This window comes from Symphalangus syndactylus, chromosome 16, assembly GCF_028878055.3.
Source record: "Symphalangus syndactylus isolate Jambi chromosome 16, NHGRI_mSymSyn1-v2.1_pri, whole genome shotgun sequence".
In the NCBI taxonomy this organism is placed as follows: domain Eukaryota; kingdom Metazoa; phylum Chordata; class Mammalia; order Primates; family Hylobatidae; genus Symphalangus; species Symphalangus syndactylus.
The window spans coordinates 32271843-32297473 of record NC_072438.2 but is presented as its reverse complement, the minus strand read 5'-3'; the positions used below and the strand labels follow the sequence as shown (position 1 = coordinate 32297473).

Genomic DNA, 25631 nt, shown 5'->3' with positions numbered 1-25631 from the left:
GACAATAGTTGATTACATAGTGAAGCTAAAATGTCATGTCAATTAAAATGTTGTCTTAATACTATTTATGTAAATAACCCCTTGAAATCCAAAACTAGATTTAAGTTATTTTACAGTACCTTAATCTTGTCTGGGGAGGGGAGATTTCTCTCTAAAAATCAGACAAATGGTTTGGCTTTAGATCTTAGGGGTGGTTTACTGTATTGGTGAGAGATAAACAGCTAGAATTATATTAATGTTCCCAGTTTTAGATTTACTTTTCTCATTTACTCAATTATTTCTCACAAGTTTAGAAATACAGTAGAACCATCAGATGTTAGTTATTAGTCATTTGTTCTTAACAAATAACTTAGATTTGCCATTTTTCCATCTGTAGTACATGAATTCTAAAAATTGAGAACCACACAAAAAAGCTACATTTCAAGCGATAGTCTGCAAGTCAACAACCCTTTCAAAAATTTGCCTTTTTATTGTCCAGCTTGGGCATTTTCCTGCCTTTCAGCTTGTTACAGAGCATCAGCATAAGTAAAATTACCTCTAAGGTGTGCTGTTTCAGCTCCCAAAGATACTCAGTACTTTGGTTTAAATGTCAGTAGCTTCAGATGGGTAACTTTTATTTCTCATTCCAGATGGATTAATTAATGGGTGTTCTAATATGTTATTGTATTCTTTAATTCAAAAATCTATTTCCTATCTCCACCTCACCCACTCTTAATTTCTGAAATGGGGATGCATTTTGTAATGGATAAAAATGTACTTATATATTTGTTATGTCTAAAAAACATTAAGGCAAAGTTATACACTATAACTGGTAGAATCCTAGAACCAAAGAGAAAAGAGTATGTTGAAGATAAGCATACATCACAGTAGCAAGAGAAGGATCAACAGTTTTAATTTTTGTTTTCTCTCTCCCGTTTCACAATAACCCTGTTAGTTTTATTTATCAAAGGTCCTCTGAAATAAATAATGCAGTTCTTTGCCATGACTGTCTTTGGCACATAAAAGATGTCACTGTAAAATTTCTTTCATGATGCTACAGGTTGAGTTCTTTAAGTGAGCAACACTAGGCTAGTTGGAAGCTTATCAAGGATTCATCAGTGGAGAAATATCCTTTTGATAATACATGTAATAAAATTACTTGAAGTGCTTAGACTTAGGTCTTGTTTATTAAACATGAGTGGAGGTTTGAGGCATCCTTGTAAACTTTCTTCTGTTTCAGGACTTGCTCATAAATTGCTGAGAGGCATGTGTGTCGCAATAAAACTTTGCTGTCTTTAAGTCTGAGGTGCTCTATCTCAGGCATAAAGAACAATACACAACAATTGTTTGCAGTTATCTTAATATAAAGCTGTAGTTTCATTGAAAAGAACAGGTCATGACTTTTACCAAATACTTCCAGCCTTCCTTTATCTGATAGACCATCTTTTGGAAACAACCAGGTGGATGTTAATGGGTAAAATAATTCACTAAAAATAGTTAATTCAAAGTCATTGTTTTGGCATCCAAATCCAAAAGCCTTGTTACTGTTTCTAATGTTGAATCACACTAAAGGTCTTTGAGAAAGTTGGTAACATTGCAGTTCATTTAAAGAAAATGTTGTGGGTAAATCTCCTTTCTGGTTTATTTAGCTTATTCTTTATAACAATTTTTTTAATTAGAGAACATTCCTGTGCGGATGATTCATGATGCCCTCTTTTCTCCCCACCTTCTACCTTTTTAGATCATGAATCGGTTCAGTGGTGTTATGACAACTTCATTAACTACAGGTCCCTGATGTCCGCAGACAATGTACGCCAGCAGCTATCTCGAATTATGGACAGATTTAATTTGCCTCGTCGAAGTACTGACTTTACAAGCAGGGACTATTATATTAATATAAGAAAAGCTTTGGTTACTGGGTATTTTATGCAGGTATGTAGATAATATGGGAATGAATAATTAAATACTCACATGACACTGATTTCTATTAACAGTCCTTTGAATCCACTCAAAAGCAAAAGTGAGTTTATGCATGCTCATAAAAATTTATCTTAAATGTTGTTACATCCAGTTTCTTTGAATGAATTAATATACTAAGAAGTTTTAAGTATTTAATGAGTAACAAATTAATGCACTAAATGGCTAAGGTAGTCTAGTTCTACAGGAATCATTTTTAGAATTATTAATAGAGCCTTTGTTATACAAAATGGAAACTTTGGCTACTTTCAGATGTGATTAGGTACCTATTTCTTCAGGAATGTGAATATTGATCAGTGCATTAAAGTTTCTCTGAATCTAGGTCTTAATTGGAAATACATTGTCATAACAGTACTATAAGGAAGCAACTGAGCGGATCCAGAAGTACATACAGTTGGCTTTAGTCTTTATCTAAAAACTAAGCACCTCCAAATTCAAATATTCAAATATGTGGATTTCATTTACAGTCCTCTACAGAGTGATCATTGGTAATTATGACCAAGACCTTTGTGTACTGCAAAAGCCAAAAATGTCTGTTGAGTAGCAATAAAGATGAAACATAATTTAAAAGGTTTTATTTAGTTTAAGTGTGCTGTGTTCACGGCTATAAGAACAGAAGTAAAACTTGTCAAGTAAATACTGCGAACAGTTATTTTAAGGTGTTTATAAAATAAGAGAAACTTTGAGAAAAATGGAAGAAAATTTTGTGGTGATAAAATTGAAAACAAATCACTTGATTTGGGATAAGTCTCTTCTCTCTCTTTCCTGTTCGTTCATTCTCTCTTTGGCTGTGCTGTTAAGCACGATGTGGCTTACCCTTAAGGCCAGATGGGCTCAGTAGCTAGAATATGAGCCTAAGGACACTCAGTTTCAGAATCAAAAATCAAAGGGGATGGGTGAGATGTCTGTATTTGAATCTAAGTAACAGAATGTTTATTATGTCATCTTATTATATAATAGGCTTATTAGAATTTGGTGAATAATAGGTATGAGCATTCTTTTTTGAAACTCTTAACTATATTCTTAATATTTGATATGTACTAGCTTCTCTTTGGCATGTTCTGTTCTTTTTTAGGGGGAGGGGATGGGGTGAGGGAGGCAGTGTCTCACTCCCAGGCTGGAGTGCAGTGAGTGGTGCAATCACAGCTCACTGCAGCTTTTATCTCCCTGGGCTCTAGTGATCCTCCCAACTCAGACTCCTGAGTTCCTGGGACTACAGGCACGCGCCACTATGCCCAGCTAATTTTTGCCTTTTTGTGTGTGTAGAAAGAGGGCCTTGCCATGTTGCCCAGGCTGGTCTTGAACTCCTGGCTTCAAATGATCCTCCTACCTTGACCTCCCAAAGTGCTGGGATTACAGATGTGAGCCACCAGGCCTGGGTTGACATATTCTTAAATTTGCTTTTTATATTTCAAAAAAAAATTGGCCCGGCATGGTGGCTCACGCCTGTAATCCCAGCACTTAGGGAGGCTGAGGCGGGCAGATCACGAGGTCAAGAGATCGAGATCATCTTGGCTAACATGGTGCAACCCCATCTCTATTAAAAATACAAAAAATTAGCTGGGCGCGGTGGCAGGTGCCTGTAGTCCCAGCTACTCGGGGGGCTGAGGCAGGAGAATGGCGTGAAACCAGGAGGCGGAGCTTGCAGTGAGCCAAGGTACCGCCACTGCACTCGGCCTGGACGAAAGAGCGAGACTCCGTCTCAAAAAAAAAAAAAAAAAAAAGAAAATTGATGAAATTATATTCAAGCGTTATACTTCTTAATTATGTAGATTAAATTGTAGTCCTAGCTACTAGAGAAGTTGAGTAGAGAGCAAGGAGCGTTGAAGCCAGCCCAGGCAATATAGCAAAACCCTATCTCTTTTTAAAAACAAACAAAAAATTTATTAGAAACAGCATGCATTATAGTACCTGACACCTAATAGGTGTTTAGTAAATATTTTGAATGAAATTGAGTTTCTTTTCTATTATTCATGCTCATTCTTTAAGCACAGAATATTAGAATTGGAAAGGGAGAACTGTCCCTTTTGATGAGTATCACCAGTCAAGGCGTTATCAAATAAGAAATGAAAGAGAAGCACATGCAAGCTCTTTTTTTTTTTTTTTTTTTTTTTTTCATTTTTATTTTCCTGTCTTTGTAGGTTACCTTTTTCTTTTCCTCTTTGCCCTCTAGTTTTCTACCTTATTTTTATTTTATTTCTTTATTTTCTTTTTTGAGATGGAGCTCTCGCTGTGTCACTCAGGCTGGAGTGCAGTGACTTGATCTCAGCTCACTGCAACCTCCACCTCCTGGGTTCAGGCAGTTCTCCTGCCTCAGCCTCCTGAGTAGCTGGGGATACAGGTATCCGCCACCACGCATGTCTAATTTTTGTATTTTTAGTAGAGATGAGGTTTCACTGTGTTGGCCAGGCTGGTCTCGAACTCCTGACCTCAGGGGATCCACCTGTCTCAGCCTCCCAAAGTGCTGGGATTACAAGCATGAGCCACTGCACCTGGCTTTAGTTTTCTACCTTAGACATGAATGTTCTGGTAGTTGTTTGTCTACTCATAGTTGGTGCCCAATGCTGAAGAGCCTGCTCTAGATGGTCTAAGGCAGGAAAGATCAGATAGTAAATGTTGGGCTCTGTGGACCCATGAGGGCCTTGTCAAAACTACCTAACACTGCCTGCTCTTGGAGCATAATAGGTATAGACAAATAGGCATGGCTGTGTTCTAATAAAACTTTCCTTATTGACACTGAAGTTTGAATTTTACATGCTACTCATGCTTCACGGAATGTTTTTTGTATGGTATTTTTTCTTTCTAATTAAAGATATATAAACCATTTTGGATTCACAGACCTTACAAATAGAGGCTATGAGTTGGTTTTGGCCCACAGGCGGCAGTTTGCTTATCTCTGCTTTTAGCAGACAGTGATAAATAAGTATAGCCATAGAATGAAAAGTAAAAGGGAGGCCTGCCTCTTCCTGATTATATAGGTAGCTTTACAACTAGCATGTCAGAAGCATTGTATTAATAATATACTGGGTTTTGGTTTCAGGTGGCACATTTAGAACGAACAGGGCATTACTTAACTGTGAAAGATAACCAGGTGGTTCAGCTGCATCCCTCTACTGTTCTTGACCACAAACCTGAATGGGTGCTTTATAATGAGTTTGTTCTAACAACAAAGAATTACATCCGGACATGTACAGATATCAAGCCAGAATGGTAAGTACACCTTTTGTTCTAACAGTTTTTTGTTAATACTTTGCTCAAAATGGAACCCGACTGTTGCCAGAGTCATGGCCTTGCATTCATTCATTGAGAATTTATATTTTAGTTTGTAGGTATGAGGGAATTGACTGGATGGTGTGATTAATCTTTCACACCCTTCCTTTGATAAGTGGACAGTGGGATTGTTGATATTTATGGGCAGGATTTGAAGCCAAATGTGAAGTTACATTTGAATAGCATGAAAAGTTTCTTTAGGGGCTGGGCATGGTGGCTTACACCTGTAATCCCAGGACTCCGGGAGGCCAGGATGGGAGGATCACTTGAAGCCAGGGGTTCAAGACCACCCTGTGCAATATAGCCAGAACCCATCTCTACTAAAATATATATAGGTGTGTGTACAAAAATTAGCTGGGCATGGTGGTGCTGCACGTCTGTAGTCCCAGCTACTGGGGAGGCTGAGGCAGGAGGATTGCTTGAGCCCAGGAGTTTGAGGTTGCAGTGAGCTATGATCATGCCACTGTACTCCAGCCTGGGTAACGGTGACAGACCCTGTCTCTCAAAAATACTTTAAAAAAAGGGTTTTTTAAATTTTTTTTTTTTTTTAAGAGTTTCTTTGGAGCCATTCTCTTGCTGTTGTGATTAACTCAAGTCAGTAGTGTTTCTTGCTTGCAGAAATCTTTTTTTTTTTTACATTTTTTTTGTCCCATTACAATTAGCTCTCAACTATTTATTATTTATATATTGGTTTTTAGGAACTGTGCAGGCATAAAAATGATAGCTCTTTGTGTTTTAACATACTAACTTCTACAAAATGTAGAGTAAGAACGGATTGTTTTATTTTAAGCAAAATAACCCTCACCTTCATGGTGTTTTATTTATGCCAGAATCTATTCTATAACCTATGATAGGAAATGTCAGCCAAGAGTAGTGGGACTGAAGGCACATATTCTAGGTGCTGTCACCACTTTATATTGTGCAGCTGCTTTCTTATACAGATTTGGGACTTTTGACACTTAAATTTGATAGGACATTACCATTTTATCTTAAACGCTTTGTTGAGGAAAAAATTGTATAGCTAAACTTTATAAAAGATTTCAGTCAAGTGTATTTTGGGGGTATAGAGTTATAGTTATTAAAACATTGAAAATGAGAAGATCCAATCATTTGAATACCACGATGTTTCCTACACAGGACCTGTTATATATTACTATATCCTTGGAGTGGCAAATTAATAGTGTGCCAGAGTAAAGAAATCAGTGACTTTGTTATCTTTACATTAATGTATCTTGAGGGGTTTTTTATTAAGTTTATGGTAAGTCCAACATCAGAAAATTCACATCTTACTAAATAAAATACTTAACACATTTCTAAAAGTGCTATTTGTAAGGATTAGTTATTTGTATTTTTCTGAGACTTGAATTCATAGATTTGCCTTGGTTCATCAGTATGTTAATGAATAACTCCAATCCTATCAACAACTCCAGTACTTCAATTAAATGTTAATTTGGACATTTTTCTCCCCCCTTCTAAACAGGTTGGTGAAAATTGCCCCTCAATACTATGACATGAGCAATTTCCCACAGTGTGAAGCAAAGAGACAGTTGGACCGCATCATTGCCAAACTTCAATCCAAGGAATATTCACAGTACTGAATTCAGTGCTTAGAACTGAAGTTATTGAGAGGACAGCTTTAAAAGATGAATGAACTCAAAAGTTCGAGTTGTGCTCTTCACGTTGGTTCGATAATGGCCTTTATTTGAAAGCTTTTTAATTTTTCTTTACAGTAAATATTCCATTCTGATTTCATAAATTAAACATTTATGCCTCCCTTTTGTGTTGACACTGTAGCTCATACTGGAAAAGTCGATCAATGTTTTGCAGTTTATTGAAAGTAGTTCTATATATAACAATGTTATAAGCATTTCTTTAGAAATGGTTGAAAATGCTTCTAAAATGTGATTATCGACCATGGTATGCATGATCGTTGTAATTGTTGACATTCCTTTTAGAAGTTGTGAAATGTTACAACTTGTGCTTATGTAGACACAATCTTCTGTCTCAGTACAGAGGCACTGACTTCAATAAAGTCTATTTATACTAATTTTGGCCAAAGCCCTTTGGTATCTTTTTTCTAGTCTCTAAGTATAGCTGTTTTTCTTTTCAAGTGTGGAGCTTTTTTATTATTATAATTATACTATTACTACATATTTAGTGTCTTTCTACCAGGAGTACTCCTTAGGAAAAGTAGCTGTTAAAGCAATATTTTTAAGAGCATGGCTTAGCGCTTTGTTAGGTTAATCAGGATGTGATCAATCTAAAAGGGGTAAAGTGTGTGTAGTGATCATTTGACACTGGACCCCATAAGACAGAATAATGAAAGGAGAGCTCTCTACTTGTCTTTCTTAGAGTTCCTTTCATAAGGCTCATAATTTATTATCTTAACTACATTTTTGTCAGATGTTTTTATTGTACTTCTAGCTTCTCTAACATGTTTATTAGTATTAGGTAAGAGGAAAGCATATTTTGGATCTCAGTTTAACAAAATTCTTAGTGATGGAAGTTTTATGCAGTATACGAAATAATTTGTATAGTGTGTTAAAATGTACATTTGACCTTCCATTTTCTATAACAGGCAGTAGGCAAGTTGAAAACTTGTCTACGTTCATTTTGGAATGAAAATTGAGGTGTTTTATGTGGCCCATAAAATTTTTCTTAATTATTTTCATGTGAAGACTAAATACTGTACTCATTAATGTCTGGACTTCCCTCTTCTTCCGCTTCTACCTTTGTAAGTTTTTAAGTGTTAAAGGAAATATATAGGTGTGTGCCTGGCATTTAAATATACTTGGTAACTAGCATGTGACTTAGGGAGTTGGGCAAGTTAACTCTTTGAAGCTAACTAGTATGCTTTTTAGTGTAGGTAGGTGTTACTAAATGATGCCTAGTGGCTCGAAAAAGTTAATGTGCCTTGTATAAGTGCCTCATTTTGTTCCCATGGAATAATTTACATGGTGGAATAATACTTCAGGTTACATTTAAATATTGGTTAGATATTCATGCAACATTAAGCATTGGCAACATTGCCAGAATCTCTTAAAGTTATGTTGAAAAAGTCTAAATACTTGGTCAGACTGTTCTCACTGAAATGGCAGCTCTCACCAGAGGAATATTTTGCCTGTTAATTTAAGCTGCAAATGTAGTTTGTAAGTTGTTGTGTATCTTTATAATCTGACCATCCAATTTTAAGTAGGTCTCAGAGTGGTATAACGTATTATTTAATCTTGGGCTGTGTAAAATGTGAAGTTAGACCATTAGGTTTTCTTACAGAGAAACTGTTAAGTGTTAGAGTTTTCAGATATCTAGAATAAAGTTTGGTATTTGGCAGAGCTTCTAAGAATGATGGGTGTGCATTGAGAATGGCCAGATAGAAAGAGCAAGTTGAGTTTTTATCATGATGTCTATCCCCTGCCATCTCCAGTTGTTCTAGGCTGCCTACATCTGACCAAAGCTGAAAATTCTTCTTCTTCTTTTTTTTTAAAGATGGAGTCTCGCTCTGCTGCCCAGGCTGGAGTGCAGTGGCGCAATCTCGGCTCACTGCAAGCTCTGCCTCCCGGGCTCACGCCATTCTCCTGCCTCAGCCTCCCGAGTAGCTGGGACTGCAGGTGCCACCACCACGCCTGGCTAATTTTTTTGTATTTTTAGTAGAGACGGGGTTTCACCACGTTAGCCAAGAAGGTCTGGGTCTCCTGACCTCGTGATCCGCCCATCTCGGCCTCCCAAAGTCCTGGGATTACAGGCATGAGTCACCGTGCCCAGCCTAAAGCTGAAGATTCTTACCATTGATGTTATTGACAAAGTTGTGGCTTTTAAAAATGGTCTTCTCTCAACCTTCTTATCTTACAAATTTGGCAGCTGAACACCAAAGTTGTTAGTTTCCTTTGTTCACATACAGCTATGCTATACAGCAAGAAAATTAAAAAGTTTTTTGGAGATTACCTGAAGAGTTCACCTTCCCTATCTTTCAAATTGGAATAGGTGAACTGCTTATTGCAATATGGTATAAGGAAAGAAAGCCATCAGCAAGTAGAACCATTGACCCTGCAAATGTCAGGAAATTAACATAATTTGTGAGAAATGGGACAAGATAAAAGATGCCCTACAATAAACCAATTTAGCTAGAATCCAAAAGCATTCTAAACTCACGTTTTTTATATGGCATATGACTTAGTTCTAGAATTTTAGGTTTATAAGGTACTCGCATATACTTAGAAGTAATTTTAATGGCTATCCTACATAACCAGATACATGAAGAAAAACAGTTCGGTACCCTTGAAGGCTGCCTAATAGCTCTTAGCCCTTTCTGTGTAACACCTAATTCCGGTTTTTCCTTCTAGAACATAATAAGGCCGTTCTGCTACTTGATGGCCATTTAGATATTTGGAGTTAACTGTCATCTTCCCTTATTTTTAATTTAGACTGAATACCCTGGGTTTTTTTTATTTGTTTTCTTTCCTGTCAACATTTCTCTTTAACATGATTTCCAGCTATTCTGAACATTCCTGGTTAACCTCTGCCAAGTACTCTGTGGATTGCAGTCAGTACTATGGTCTAAGCTGGACAGACTGCAGTTGAACTTGCTATTTCCCAGAGGACCAGGCCTACCATCACTTCTGTTACTACAATTTCAAATTACATTAACCTTTCAAGCAACCACAGCATACTTTTGTTTCATATTAATCTTAGTATAAATTTAAGGCACCTAATTATTACTTGAGAATTTTAATCTTTGTGGCTCAGGGCTGAGAAGGGACCTTCACAGACCTTGGGTCGTGTTAATCTTTGGAGACTTCACCCCACATGTTCAAATATATCTATAGCTCACATGTTCAAATATATCCATAGCTCATTAATGACATTTAAAAAAATTAAAGGCAGGATAGGAATATCTTAATTATAAATGTTTTCTAACAGTCTCAGAACTCTTGTATGAAACTAACCACGTTATTTCAAATGCCGTTTTTATCAGTTACATTTAAAAATGAAGTTGACAGATTTAGTAAATGATTGTATGTAAACATTAATTTGAAATTTGCAGTTTCTTTTAATATTAGAGAACATGATGAGGTGGTTTTCTGGTCTTGTGCATTTTTAGTGGTCCCTAAAAAATAGGCTATAAGGATTTCTTAGATGATTAACAGCATTTCAGAGCAAGAGTCATGGTTCAGAGACAGTTTTTAAAGTTCTGCTTTATTGAGGTATAATTAACATCAACTATATAGTCTGATAAAGTTTGACAAATATATATAGTTGTGTGTCACCACAATCAATATGCAACATTTTCATCACCCTAAAAAGTTCCCCATGTCTCTCGTAGCTAATACCCTTCCTCCTATTCCAAGTGTTTGGCTACTTGGAATCATACTGTGTGTAGTGTTTTGTGTCTAGATTCTCTCATTTGGCATAATCCTTTCAAGAGTCATCTATTTCACATATATCAGTGAGTTCTTTTTATATTGCCGGGTAGTATTCCATTGTCTACGTACCATATTTATGTGTTTTCCACTTGTTAGAAAGTCAGCTTTTGACTGTTATGAGTAAAGCTATTTGCATGTAGATTTATATATGGGACTGGGTAAGTTTTTCTATTGGGTAAGTAACTAGGAATCAAGATTGCTGTGTTGTGATAAATGTACGTTAAATTTTGTGAGAAACTGCTAGTTTTTCAAAATACTGTATCATTTTGCTCCCCTACCATCAGCATATAGGTGTTTTGATTGCCCTGTATCCTTGCCAACATTTCATAGTATCTATTTTATTTTAAATTTTAGCCATTTTAGTAGGTGTTGTACCTCGTGGTTTGTTTGCATTTCTCTAACGACTAATCAGTAATGGTGTGGAATATTGGGATATCTTTTCATGTCCCTATTTGCCATTTATATCTCTTAGGTGAAGTGACTGGTCATAACTTTTGCCCTTTTTATAATTAGTTTTTTTAATTATTGAGTTTAAGAGTTCTTTGTGTATACTGGATCTAACTTCTTTATGAGATAATGTGTTTTGCAAATGTTTCTCTAACCCGTTAGCTTGTACTGTTGTTTGCTTAAGAGTGTGTTTTGCAGTGTAGAACTTTTTTTTGAGACGGAGTTTCGCTCTTGTTGCCCAGGCTGGAGTGCAGTGGTGTGATCCCAGCTCACTGCAACCTCCACCTCCCATGTTCAACTGATTCTCCTGAGTACTCAGCCTCCAGAGTAGCTGGGATTACAGGCATGTGCCACCACGCCCAGCTAATTTTGTATTTTTAGTAGAGACCGGGTTTCTCCATGTTGGTCAGGCTGGTCTTGAACTCCCGACCTCAGGTGATCCATCCACCTCGGCCTCCCAAAGTGCTGGGATTACAGGAGGGAGCCACTGCGCCCGACCCAGAAGAGTAGAACTTTTTAAAATATTGATCAAGTCCAGTATTTGGTTTTGGGTTGGTTTTTGTTTGTTTTCTTAAATGGTTTAATGGTTTGTGCTTTTTGGCCGGGGCCAGTTTTGGTAGTATGCTAAGAGGACAGCAAAGAGCAGTCTGGTTTGAATGGAGCATGATCTCTTTATTTAGGTAAAAACAGGGGACTATGAATTTAGGTTGGAGTTGAGTTGTGGAGGAACTTGAAGGTTAGGCTAGGTGTGCATCTGAGTTCAATACAGAGGATAGATTTTTGGAAGAGGGTTCACTGAAATCATTTAGAAAAAATACTACACAATAACCCAGGTAATGAGATTGAACTGGAAAAGAAGAATCAGAATGAAAGGGTCAGAGATGAAGTGGTGGTGTAAAGCAAAAGAGTCATCAGAGATAGCTTGTGTAGGCTATATGAGATGCATGGGCTTGGGGTGCCAGTCATGAATCTAGGCTGCAGATCAATTTGAGATCCTAGTTGCTGCTGAGAGAGAAAAAAAATAGTGAAGATGAAAAAGCACAGAACCTTTAATAAGAGAAGGGGAGGGGTGAAGGAGCAGCCAGAAAGTAAAATAATTTATTTAGATAGTGGAGTTTCATGCTGCAGAGAGGTGTGTAGTGGATGGGAACTGTGAATCCTGAAAGCTATGGGAATTGGTAGTTTGGTCTTTAGCCAGCTTATGTAAGTTTAAGGTAGAGGATGCAAGCAGGTAGTTAAAAGGGCCCAGATGCAGCCTGCCCTCATGTGATCCTCATGAAGTGCTTCAAAGAAATAGAGCACCTTTCTGTAAAAATAGATCCATGTAAAGTTTTCAAAATATTCCTAAGTCTGGCAAGGGCAGGCCTACCTGAAGTTTCTCGTGACACACTGTTAATTAGCTGCTTTGTAGGTAGGCATGTATTCTTCAGTTTGCCAGAACCCCTTGCATGCCTTCATTTAGTCTACCTGTAGGCATTGTTGGGTGAGAAAGGGTTTTGAAGTGGGAAAGCTTGCAAAGGCTGCTTTTAACAGAAAGTTTCATGGGCAGGATTGAAACTAAGAGGAAAGAAATTTCAAGTTAACGGACCACCTTGAAATTTTAGGCAAAACCTGTACCTGTGTCATGGGAGAGACTGGGATTATGGACACACTTGATCTGAAGTTGAGGTCAAACTTAGTGATGTTAGCCTTGAAAATAGGAGAGATTTTCATAGACCAGGATGAAGATAGAAGGGAAAGTTACAAGGGACTTCAGCTTAAATTTAGTCTCTCCTATCTTGGCACAGAGGGATGTATCTGTTAATCTGAGGTGGATCAAGTTCAGGCTTGAGAGAGGGAGTAAAGCATGAGACTTTGAAAGTGGTTTGATTGTGAGTAAGCAAGAGATGGTGAAAGAGATGCCTTAGATCATGGGCATACTTAGATCTTACAATTTTGATGATGAATTCACGCTAGCCTGAGAACTGAAGTGGAAGGCTACCCCTGGTTGATGATGGGTAGCAGGGATGTAGAAAAGTGGTAAAGTCTTTAAGATCTTGCCCTTTAAAAGAATGATCAGGTGGGGCAGATGATTAAAGATCATTACTTAGGGTTTAATGCATTCAGCGTGTTTAGATTTGCGTGGCATTTATACCCATAAACTTATGAAGAACCAGTGGATTTTCTGTATGTCATGTTCTGTGGTTTTCGGTTAGTAGCGTTGTTGAACATATTCTGCACTCAATAATAAACATGAAGACTTTGCTGAGAGGTTTCTTCATTTCAGCTCATAGATTTGCAACTTATGTAAAGAATTGTTAGGCAGTTTAAAGTAGAAAATTTGGCTCAGCCAAATCTGAGGTAAGATTAAAATAGGGCATGCTATCAGTTTGAGGGACTGAGTTACTTAAAACCATGAATAGATAGAAATTCATTCTAATGATTGCACAGGTGTGTGTTTTTTATTTTAGATTATATTAAAAAGTATAGTTGCTAAGATGCTGGGAAATATTTCAACTGTGGCACTAGCACCGTTAGCTTTAGCAGAGAACCTAGTATTGCTTTTTTTTTTTTTTTTTTTTTTTTTTGGAGATAGGGTCTCACTCTGTCTCTCAGGCTGGAGTGCAGTGGTGCGATCTCGGCTCACTGCAGCCTCCGCCTCACAGGTTCAAGCGAGTTTCATGCCTCAGCCTGCCGAGTAATTGGGATTACAGGCACCCACCACCATGCCCAGCTAATTTTTGTATTTTTAGTAGAGATGGGGTTTCACCATGTTGGTCAGGCTGGTCTCGAACTCCTGACCTGAAGTGATCTGCCCTCCTCAGCCACCTTAAGTGTTGGGATTACAGGCGTGAGCCACCATGCCCAGCTGGTATTTGAGTTCTTAAAAAGGGAAATACTTTGATTTTTAAGGAATGATAGATAAAACTTGTGCAGTAGATTATAAAAGAAATGATGAGAATTTCACCTCTGATTTGTGATAACGAGTATGTTATTTTAGATTATTTGCTTTTTAGTGTACTGTCTCAGTTCTGCTTACTACAAAAACATACTGAAGACTGTAAGATATTTACTTAAATTATTTAAAGTTTTATATTTGGCTGTTTTGTTGAATCATTGTTTCCCAAAATTATATTAATGAAATACAGCTTACGACTCATTTTCTTTTTTCTTATTATTTCCCTTTTTACACTTAAGGAGGGCTGAATGGATAACTTTTAAGGTATTGTCTTAAGTGTTAAATGTCTAAGTATGCTTTCCTTGCCTCTCCAGAAATATTTTAATAACCTTAGAGAAACATGTAGGATTTTCTACAAAAAGTGCCGGCTGCTTTAGAGGTGTCTCCCTGAAGTGATGCGTAACTGATCAGGATCTACTCATGTCGTCTTTGGTAAAGTTATGTTGCTGGTCAGGGTAAGGAGAGTTTTTGAGATGCAAATTTTCCCGTTTTTGTTTTATTACCATAGAGAAATGTAATAGTAGGTGTCTTTTGGTATAGATAACTTTTAAACAGTACAGGTGGCTCTTGGACAGTTACTGCTGTGTTTTAAACAAGCAGCAGTAAGGCAGACTGAAGATAGCAGAAAAAAATGATCAACATGGTAGAGGGAAAGAAAGCAGTCAGTAACAATTTATATAATAATTTGCAGGAACTCTTAGAACTGAACCTTACAGTTAAGTTGTAATATCTGGGCTAGATTGTATTATTTCCTTATTTCAGAAGAACTGAGGCCCCAGGTCACATGGCTGTTTATCTGCAGAGCTGGCATTCCACTCTGCTTAGCTAAGTGCTCCCTCCACCTTGATGCTATTTTTCCTGAGCTGGGTACCAGGGGAGCTTGGATATGTAAAGCTTGATTGATGTCCTTGATAGGTGCATGGTTCTAAGATTGTGATTTTCATCCTAAGTTTAGGAAGTTACACATCTGCGTGGACAAGGTGGGTCTAATTATTTTTCATTCTGGTTTAATGTTGACAAGAAAACAGACATGGAAGTGGACTTTCCTGCACGCCTGGTCTTCCTTTTCCTTAAGTAGTGCTACAAGGGTCTGACCGGGAGATCTTTTTACTGGTGGCTTGCTGCGTAATATAATACAGGTTTTGAGTACAATCATTTCTTCATATTATTTTTAAAGTAGAGCAGTGATATGACTAGTCTGAAGTGAACATAGTCCAGAAATCACTTGTTTGGTTTGGGGATTAGAAATATTTGCAAGGTGAACCACCCATTCTCTTCTGCTTATTTACACTACACTGCTTTTATCCGTAACTTGGAGCCATCATTAAGATAGATTGTTTTTCCTGTCTCTGTCCTTGGAACCTGTTGAAGTATTTAAAGCTGTTTTCCTCTGCTAGGCTTTGAGTTTCTTAAGGGCTGGAGCCATATCATTATGTCCCCTGCACCTGGTTCTGGTATACAATGTCATTCTTTCAGCAAATACTTTTATTTATTTATTTATTTATTTGAGGCAGAATCTTGCTGTGTTGCTCAGGCTGGAGTGCAGTGGCACGATCTGGCTCACTGCAACCTCCGCCTCACAGGCACAAGTGTTTCTCCTGCCTCAGCCTCCCGAGTAGCTGGGATTACAGGCGCCCACCATCACATCCGGCTAATTTTTGTATTTTTAGTAGAGATGGGGTTTCACCATGTTGGCCAGGCTTGTCTTGAACTCCTGACCTCAAGTGATCCACCCACCTCGGCCTCCCAAAGTGCTGGGATTGCAGGTGTGAGCCACCGCGCCTGGCCAAGCTTCTTTCTTTGTATGGACTTTGAAACATTTACTGTGACTCTTGGGATTTCTAGTTGAAGTCACCTGCAAAGGGATTCCCCCTGTAAATGTCCATATTGCATATTGCTGTGAGTATGACTGGAGGTTGTAACTTACCTGTATGTTTCCCTTTCCTGATTACATGCCAGGTAATACTGAAAGGGAAATGTCCAGAATGGATGTATTGGATGCTTTCAAAAGAATCACAAACTTTTCATGAATAAACCTCCTTTTATTTCTGAATGGACATTGTGCTGTCTGTGACAATGTTTATAAGTGCTGTAATCTGCTAAAATCAGTATCTGATTACAAATAAATGACCAAAGTATTTGTCTACAAGGGAAACTCCAGGACATTGTGTACTTTGTAAGGATCCTGTTTCAGTTTCCAGGGGAAAGATTTTGAACTATTTGGCATATAACAGTTATTTTTCTCCTCTAACATCTTTTTTCCCAGTCTCATAAGGAAGAGAGAAAAGTCAGAAAATAATATTTAAATGGTGTAACTAGCTTATTATTTTCATATTAAAAAGTAATCACTGATAGTTTTTCTGTAGGTATGAGATCAAGGGAATCATTTTTAGAAATCATTTTCTTTGTAAAAAGTATATTAGATGTCTTTTGCCAAATTTTACCTAGTTAGTAATTATAAACAGTATCAGTCTTATTTTCCTATTGTTTATGAACAATATAAAGACCTCTTAATAGTGATCTAAAAGCTTTCTATTGTCACTGGGTTACCTTCAGAATTTCTAGGCCTGTTAGATTTATTTTTGTAGTTAGCATTTAAAGTTTTGCTCTGTATTAGAAAATAGAAAACTTAGAAAAACAGATAGTGGCAGTTCATCACTTCCCCCAGTTTTATTTCCAAGTCATAATCTAGTTTCTCAACGTGGCATTGCAACTCTGATTTTTTACTGTTCGTGTACTAAAGCATTTGCGATAAGCCCTTAGTGTTGAGGAAATCCTAAATCCTACTGCTGGGGGGTTAAAAGAAATACAGTGACAGGCTATGAAATAGTGTTGTCATGACTTATCAGTGGCTAGTAAATAGGGTAGTTGCCTTCTGACACCATTTTGAGTGAAGGCAGTTTAATTGCGTTGCCTCTGTTTAGATAAGCATTTGGAATCCACAGTCAAATGTGTGAATGCTGTGGTTAAAGTATTTCCATTATATGAGATTTGATTTCTTAAGTGATTTTTTTTTCTCAGGTTCCATTCTACATCAAAAGTTATTTGGAAAATGTCTTTCACTGTATGTGTACATGGAGAACCATAACCTATAATTGTATGTAAATCTAGTGATTGTGAAAAACAAGAAACTTGCAGACACATATTAACAGTTGGTGACTTATCGCCAGTTGGTGACTTATTTACCTACCCCCTGCCTCTCAAATCTTGTTATAACAATTAAACAGTTCGTATTAAGACTTTGTAATTTTTTAGTTGTGTTATTTTTACTTGAAGACTCTTTACCTATTGAATTAAGATTCTAGTTTCTGGGCATAACACATTCATGCTTTCAACCTCATTGCTTCTTGCAGCATAAACAATACACACTTAAACTCCTAAGCATTTACCAGGATACTCATAGAAGAAGGTTGCGGCTACTTGAGCTAATTTTTGCATGCTTTGTCAATTCAGATTTTCTACTAGGTTGAAAATCCACTTTGGTTTGCAGTGGTGATGGGTTTTATCCTCTGATGATTCAACCTTTTTGATTTTTGAAAGAAAGGAGTTTTAACCTTAGCAGTCATGTAGCACTTTAAATTCAAAACAAGAATCTGACTGTGACTCTTAAAATGATACTGTGCGTTTTGTTTTTGTGGAATGGGAGGGCCAAATGGGTTGGTAGTTTCTTTTGCAATTGGAATAACTGTCATAAAACCAGAAAGTGCTGGAAGAGACCCCAGAAGTCATTGATTTCAAATCCTCATACTCAAAGAAAACCAAGACCCAAAGATAACCAAGTTCTGTTCAAGGTCATTCAGTTTGTTACTTTGTCTCATCCTAAGCGACAGCATTTCCTCTCTATGGAGTATATCCTGTACCTGTGTTGTGTTTTTTGTTTGTTTGTTTTTTTGAGACAGAGTCTTGCTCTGTCCACCAGGCTGGAGTACAGTGGCAAGATCTTGGCTCACTGCAACCTCTGCGTCCCAGGTTTGAGCAATTCTGCCTCAGCCACCCCAGTAGCTGGCACTACAGGCGTGCACATCCATGCCTGGCTGATTTTTGTATTTTTAGTAGAGACGGGGTTTCACCACGTTGGCCAGGCTGGTCTCGAACTTCTGACCTCAGGTGACCCATTTGCCTCGGCCTCCCACAGTGCTGGGATTACAGGCGTGAGCCACCGTGCCCGGCTGTACCTGTGGTATTTTATAATCCTATTTGGTTTCTTGCTTTCCCCAAATAGCCGTTTTTGAACTGTGCCAGTGGCATTAAGGAAAGGAGGATATAAAACTTGATGATAGTTATCAAAAGAACATTTTTCCCCATTATTTTAGTGATATAACTATGGAGGAAATTTTAAGCCTTTGCTAATTTTAAACTTTTTTTTCCCTCATTTCATTAGCATCTGATAAGGCTATGAAAGCCTGGTCCTTTATAACTAAAGATGTTTATTTCTCATTAAATTGGCAGATAATGCATAACCGTATCTTGACTTTCTTAAGGAAAAATCTTGATCTCTGGGAGAAAAACACATTTCCACTTTTGATTTGCCCCTTCCATGCTTTTTTTTGTACATTTAGCACTTAATATGCACGAAGTTTATCGGCTCTTCACAATACCGCAACCAAGGCAAACGAGGTACCATAAGGTTATGTAACCTGCCCAAGGTTTAGGACTAGTAAGTGAGAACTGTGAACCCCAGGCAGTGGGATGGGAAAGGTCCACAGAGCCCATTAACTTAATCTGTAGAGCTGGTTATTTTCCTTGGTATACCTTACACCACTTGCAGCCAGTGCAGAGAACTTCATTGTCCTATGCCTGTGTCCCTTTAAAGGCCCAGACTTTATGTAGAAATCTCAGTTCTACAGCACTTCACTCACTCCTCCTTTTCCTGTCTCCAATGCTACCCAGTCACATCACTCTTAACTGTTTGAATTTTTCCAGTCCCTTCCTCCTATCCCAGAATAAACTCAGCCGTGCATTTAAAAATACGTATTTATGCCGGGCGCGGTGGCTCACGCCTGTAATCCCAGCACTTTGGGAGGCCGAGGTGGGCGGATCACGAGGTCAGGAGATCGAGACCATCCTGGCTAACACGATGAAACCCCGTCTCTACTAAAAACACACACACACACACACACAAATTAGCCGGGCGTGGTGGCGGGCGCCTGTAGTCCCAGCTACTGGTGAGGCTGAGGCAGGAGAATGGCGTGAGCCCGGGAGGTGGAGCTTGCTGTGAGCCGAGATTGCGCCACTGCAATCCAGCCTGGGCGACAGAACGAGACTCCGTCTCAAAAAAAAAAAAAAGTATTTCCTGAGCATATTTATTATATGCATTTGTAGGTGTTTTGTTGCAGGGACGCTTTCAGATTATCTGTCTTCAGAATTGCTAGATATAGAAGTTCACCACTCCCTTTTAATCTTTAAATCAAGGACAGGATTGAGGTCAGTATCGCTGTGTGCTGTCTAATGAATTATTTGTACAGATTTAGAAAAGATATTTATTGGTGTCGTCAGATGAGTGAAAGTTAAGCAAGCTTCTTCAGACATATTGACATACTTAAGCCAGGTAATTTTCTGTCCTTTAGCAAATCTCACCTGCATTCTCTGGCATAATTAAGTGGGGTTGATAAACCATCTCTATTTTCTTTCCCCCGAAGCCTGACACCCAGTGGTCAGACTTTGAAACCAAAACTTTCCAGAGGGTGTTAACAAAGAAAAGTGAAGACTATTTGCTAGCCTCCTGCCTCACACTTTTCATCTTCATTGTGAAATAGGTAGCTGAAATACTGAGCTGGACGGGGAGAGCCACATCTAAGCTATTCCCTTACGGGAGACTTGCCTTAAAGAGATGAGAAATTTGAGCCACTTCCTTGCTCAATGTCCTTGTTGACTGTTGCAACTTTGTTCACTTCTTCATCTTTTAGAGAATGATGAAGTGATGTCTCAGCTGTCATCCAGGGGCAGACTCTAAAGTCAGTCCTTAAGGCAGAAGTCATGATATAGTCCAAATTGAGTCTCCCTAAGAAGGTGTTGTGATAGGGAAGCATGCTCGATTACTTTGCAGGGGAAAAATGGCCTTTTTTTCCCTCCAACATTGAAAGATTACAGCTTTTGAGCTGAGAATCTTGGTTGGCCTTCACTGAGAGGCCATGTACAAAAAAAGGAATATCTTTATCAAAAGCAGAATCCCACTCATAGATGACACACACACGGAGGGGTGGACAAGGCTTGAGCACGTAGCAGATTCATACCTCGCATGTCATGCACTCCAGGCACTTTCACTCACTAGTGGGCAGAGTTGCCTGAACTGTTTATATTGGGTTTTCTGTTTTTGTTGGTGCTTGCTGATGCCTTATAATTAAATGATCACATTTAATGATTAATTACCATCTTGGAATTGTGAGGATTAAGTTGGGTAATCATTGTGACAGATGCTTTGTAAACTAAGATCCCTGTGGTAGTCATTATTGCTGTTCTCCAAATATTTCTAATTTCAGGCATGTGGTAGGTTTGCACTGCCCCCTTGAAGTTACATATAGCTAGGTGAGACTTGCTTAGGTCAACATGATTGAGCAGAAGTGATGGGGTCACATCTGGGTGGCAGCTGTACAAGCACAATGTCATTTCACCATGCTCCCTCTCCCCCTGCCGTGGCAACGTTCCAGCATGAGGCATCGTAGAGCAAAGCTCCCAACAGACCCAAGATGGAGATGAGCAAGAAATCAATTGATGTTGTAGGAGCCACTGAGATTTGGGGGCTGTTTGTTACTACTGTGTAACTTCCTCTATCCTGTCTGATGGGCAACATGCACAGGTCTCATGTGGTTTTGTGCCATTTAACCTAACCCCAGTGAATAGGCAAGGAAATAAGGATAAGACCTATTAGAAGGCTGGGAGAATACAATGAGGCTTATGGTGAAGGTACAGTTGTGAATTGTATTTAAAATGAAATCTTCAGAAGATGGCACCAAGATCCTTTAAGGGTGTGTCTGAGTCAAGCCCCATTTCCATTAACGGAACATAAGCATGACTAGAAAAAGGTGGAGATCTGATATTTAGTGAGCCTCTTCTCTGGCATTGTGCTAGACCTACTGGCACAATGAGCTCATTCAATTCTAATGGCAACCCTAGGAAGAACCCAGGATGTTATTCTTATTGCATTAAATATATGAAGTAAGGCTAAGAGATATTAACTGTCCCAGGTCACTTAGGCAGTAAGAAGATGAGAAGATTATAAAGCACTAAGTGCCACAAAATGGTACTTCAATATACAGTGCCAGTTTCTGCTTAAACCTACACATTTATAGGAATACCTACTGGCAGAAGTTTGGTTCCCCAATTTAAGGATTAATTCGTCTTATTATGGGTATAAGAGAGAAGGTGCACATCGCTCCAGTGTACCCTGACCTTGCAAAAAGTCACCCTCGTGTAAACCTCAGCCTAACAAAGCCCTAACTACCGGAGGGCCATCCTTAGCAATTTGGAAGTTAACTTACTCCTGTTTGGGTGGGAGTGCTGGCTGGACTCTGTTTTACCAGAGCTCTTTATTGCTTGATTGATTTTTCCTGATTTATGTCTTCACTAAAAACAGAAAGAAAAAAACCCAGCCTTCTAAAGTGATGTGCATTATCAGAATGCTACACCTTTCAAATTCAGATTTTTTTAAAATTGCAAAGCCAAATATATTCATTTGCATTTATTATAAATTAATATAATAGCTGAGAGTTAGCAACAGTTAATTGCTTAAGAATATAATTTGCCACACATTATGAAGCCGTCTTAGTTTATTATACAGCTGTATTCCCTTTTGTGCATTTCTGTGCATGGACATGAGATGAGAGAGGAGCTGCTAGTTTAAGGGTGCTGCTCTGTAACATGGTTAAAACAGTGGTTCCTAACTCAGCCCCCACCTCGGATTAGTTAAATCAAGTTTGGGGCCCAAGCATGGGCATTTTTTTCAAGAGTCCTCATTTGCTTTTAATACAAATCCAGGGTTGAGAACCACTGGGCTAATATGGGCTCTGGTATCAGAGTTGGATTCAAATTCTGGGTCCACTGAGGAAATTAACCCTTTTTCAGTTTTATCATCTGTAAAATGGGGATAGCCATCTATTTCCTATATTTCTATTAAGTATAAAATTATGCATGAAAAACAGCATAGTCCCCGGCTAAGTTCGAGTATTCAATAAATTATTAAGAGGTCTGGGCTGGGCGCGGTGGCTCAAACCTGTAATCCCAGCACTTTGGGAGGCCAAGGTGGGCGGATCACCTGAGGTCAGGAGTTCAAGACCAGCCTGGCCAACATGGTGAAACCCCGTCTCTACAAAAATACAAAAAGTAGCCAGACATGATGGTGGGTGCCTGTAATCCCAGCTACTGAAGAGGCTGAGATGGGAGAATCATTTGAACCAGGGAGGCGGAGGTTGCAGTGAGCAGAGATCACACCATTGCACTCCAGCCTGGGCAACAGAGACCCTGTCTCAAAAATAAAATAAAGAGGCCTGTTTTTAAATGAGTGGGAAGCATATATCATTGTGGGAGTGGAAAGGATGTCTCCATTTTCAGTGAAGCAAACCCAACCTTTACAAGGTTTGAGAAATGACTTGCCCAAGTTGTCACAGGCAGACCTACGATCCTGTTTTCCTCCTCCAAACCTAATATCATCATTCCATGCTGCCTCCCCTTTTCAATTTCAGCTTCTTAGCTACAGCAGACAGCATTCTCTCAAATAAGCCAACAGAAATGAGCTGGGCATCTTTACCAAGGGAATGTAAACACGGAGCTGCCTAATCGCCCACACAGTGATGCCTCCAGCTGCACCCAATCTGCATTTCCTTTCTAGGAATACTGTGCCGGATGACAAGGCTCAGGGCTTGGAGAGGTGAAGGGGCTTTTCTAGGAAATGATCCTTTGGGCTCAGGGACGCATTATGATGCAGTAGTGAAAGGGTAGGACAATTGGAGTCAGCCAGTTTTTGACTCAGACCCTGGCTCCACACTCCCAGCTGAGTAACTTCACATCTCTGAGGCAGTTTCTCCCTCTATTCACTGGTGATGGTAACACCTGTCATTTAGGGTTGTGAGTAGGGCTGACTCTACTGATTCTGCCACTTCCCACTCAGGTGACCTGGGGATAATTACTTAATCTTTGATGCCTCCTATTACAATATTTGATACCTCAATATGATTATCTGTAAGATGGGATAATAATAGTAATACCTACCTCATAGGGTACTTTGATGATTAAATAAGATGATTGTGAGATGTTGGGCGTATGCCTGGTACGTGCTCAACACCTAAGCCATGGCAGCTATGCTTGCTGTATCCTGTGAGAGGAAGTCGTCCATTTTTCCATCCCTCTATCAGATGTGATGAGGTGACATTACCCTCATGAAGCCTGCTTCCTCTTCTGAGGGCTGATGGGCAGTGGGCACAAAGTCGGGCCCATTCCACACTTACCTTCATGGAAAACCCATTCCCATTTGCCCTTCTTGGCTCCTCTGTGGCATTTCCAAGCTTTCCCCAGTTTGCTTCCTATTTGTGGATCCTGTTGGTCTGTGGTTTCCCTTGTCTTTGTTTTGCCTTCTAATTACTTCCTTAACATTAGTTTCGCCATAGACAGTGGGCAAAGAACTAATGGATAAGACATTCTATTAGAAGGCTGGGAGAACGCATTTGCAAAACCATTGCTGTCTCCTTGTTACCCTGATAATAAGAAACCTTTGCATTTGAAAGGCTGATTCTAATTCACAAGGCACTTGCAGGTATATTGTCTCTGAGGTGGACGGTACCCTGTTTTTGTAATTGTGAAGACTGTAAAGACTGCAGCTCAAGCAGGAAAAGTGCCTTCCCAAGGCTCTCCTAGTTATTGAATCTCAGCCTAAATTTTCTTCTTTTTTTAAAGCTCGGGTGCAGAGGTTTGAGTGAATCCTATGTACCCTTTAGTAGATGACACATTATCATCGCTTGTTCACGTAACGTGCCTCTGACTATACATAAACAAATGGGCATGGTGGTGTTCCAATAAAATGTTACAAAAACAGGCTAAGGGTGGATTTCACCTGAGAGTCACAGTTTGCTGATCTCTGCTTTCAGGTAACTCTGTGTTTCATGTGAATTTTCCTGTGTACGTATGTCCTTCCAAATGAGTGTTTTGTGGGGCTGTATTTTGAATTTACATTCTCGACATCATTTCGTTGCCTATTTTTGTTTGTTTGTTTGTTTTTCTCTCAGCTTGATGCCTTAAGGCTCATTCTTGCTATGGGGACATTTAATCGGTTGCTTCTGGTTATTCCATACTGTTTGCAGGTACAACCCCCACATCTTCCCAACCTACCCTCCAAGTGACTGATCCACAGCTTTGCACTGCAGTAAATGAAGCTGCAGTGAGCCATTCTTGCACATTTTCCCTATGAGACTCTCTGTGCTATATGCCAGATCATAGAATGGGCTTATTCAAGCAAGTAGGGCCATATTGCTCTTCACCATGCCTGTCCCGTGGACACATCCACCTACATCTCTGCCAGCAATTAGTATTATTCTACTTGCTCATTTTTGCCAAGTTAATATCTCTTTGTTTTAATTTGCATCTCTTTTGATTACTGGTGAGTTTGAACATGTCGTCATGTGCATATACATTTTCTAATTCAAAAGCCACGTTCCTTCCCTTAACCCTCATTTGCTTCTTCCCAAAAGACTTCAGGTTTTTTAATGAGATTTTTCAAACATGCACCAATATATAGATATTTTATAATGAACTCCCGTGTATCCATCCCCTGCATCAACTGTTAACATTTCGCCAACCTTGTTTCAGCTATTCCCCCACACTTTTTTTTTTTTAGTTGTTGTCAGTGGAATGCTTTAAAGCCAATTCCAGACCAAATGCTATCTCACTCACAAGTTAGTTTGCAGCTCTGCCTAATAAGGATTTTTTTTTTAAATCACTTATGCCATTATGCCAACTAATAAAATGGACAATTCTGCAATATCCATATTCAGGTCTTCTCAGTCGTCTGGATCTGGCCAATTATTTCCTCATGCTGTCACTTAGCTTGTTCCTCTGCCTTCATGCCTGGCTTCTCACCTGGAGGCACATTTGTAGCTGTCCTGCCTTTGGAGCCCCAGCTATAGGCCCCTGATGGACCAACGCTGCCTGAACCTCTGATTATCTGTGCCTAGCCTCCCCAGTGCTTCACATTGCCAGTCACCTGCTTCTGGGTCCTTTCCTGTTCACCCACCCCAGGCCAGCAGGCCCTGAAGACTGAAGGTCCCAGCATTCTGTTTAGCCAAATGTTAGCCGAACACTGGTGTGGTAGGCCGAATAATGGCCCGCTAAAGTGGTGCACATCCTAATTCCAGGAACCTTTGAATATATTACCTTCTGTTCCAAAAAGGACTTTGCAGATATGGTTAGATAAAGGATCTTAGCCGGGCGCGGTGGCTCACGCCTGTAATCCCAACACTTTGGGAGGCCGAGGCGGGCGGATCACGAGGTCAGGAGATCGAGACCATCCTGGCTAACACGGTGAAACCCCGTCTCTACCAAAAATACAAAAATTAGCCAGGCGTGGTGGTGGGTGCCTGTAGTCCCAGCTACTCAGGAGGCTGAGGCAGGAGAAT

General features: G+C 39.2%; 1 protein-coding gene across 1 annotated transcript in view; it reads left to right on the top strand.

Moving 5' to 3' along the window:
• Positions 1–7273, top strand: part of DHX15 (DEAH-box helicase 15) — a 57433-nt gene extending 50160 nt beyond the window's left edge. The window contains exons 12-14 of the mRNA XM_055245416.2: positions 1721–1911; positions 4997–5166; positions 6707–7273. Coding sequence (XP_055101391.2) covers positions 1721–1911; positions 4997–5166; positions 6707–6824 — 479 coding nt within the window. The 3' untranslated portion in view covers positions 6825–7273. The remainder of the gene's footprint in view (positions 1–1720; positions 1912–4996; positions 5167–6706) is intronic.
• The last annotated feature ends 18358 nt before the right edge of the window (positions 7274–25631 follow it).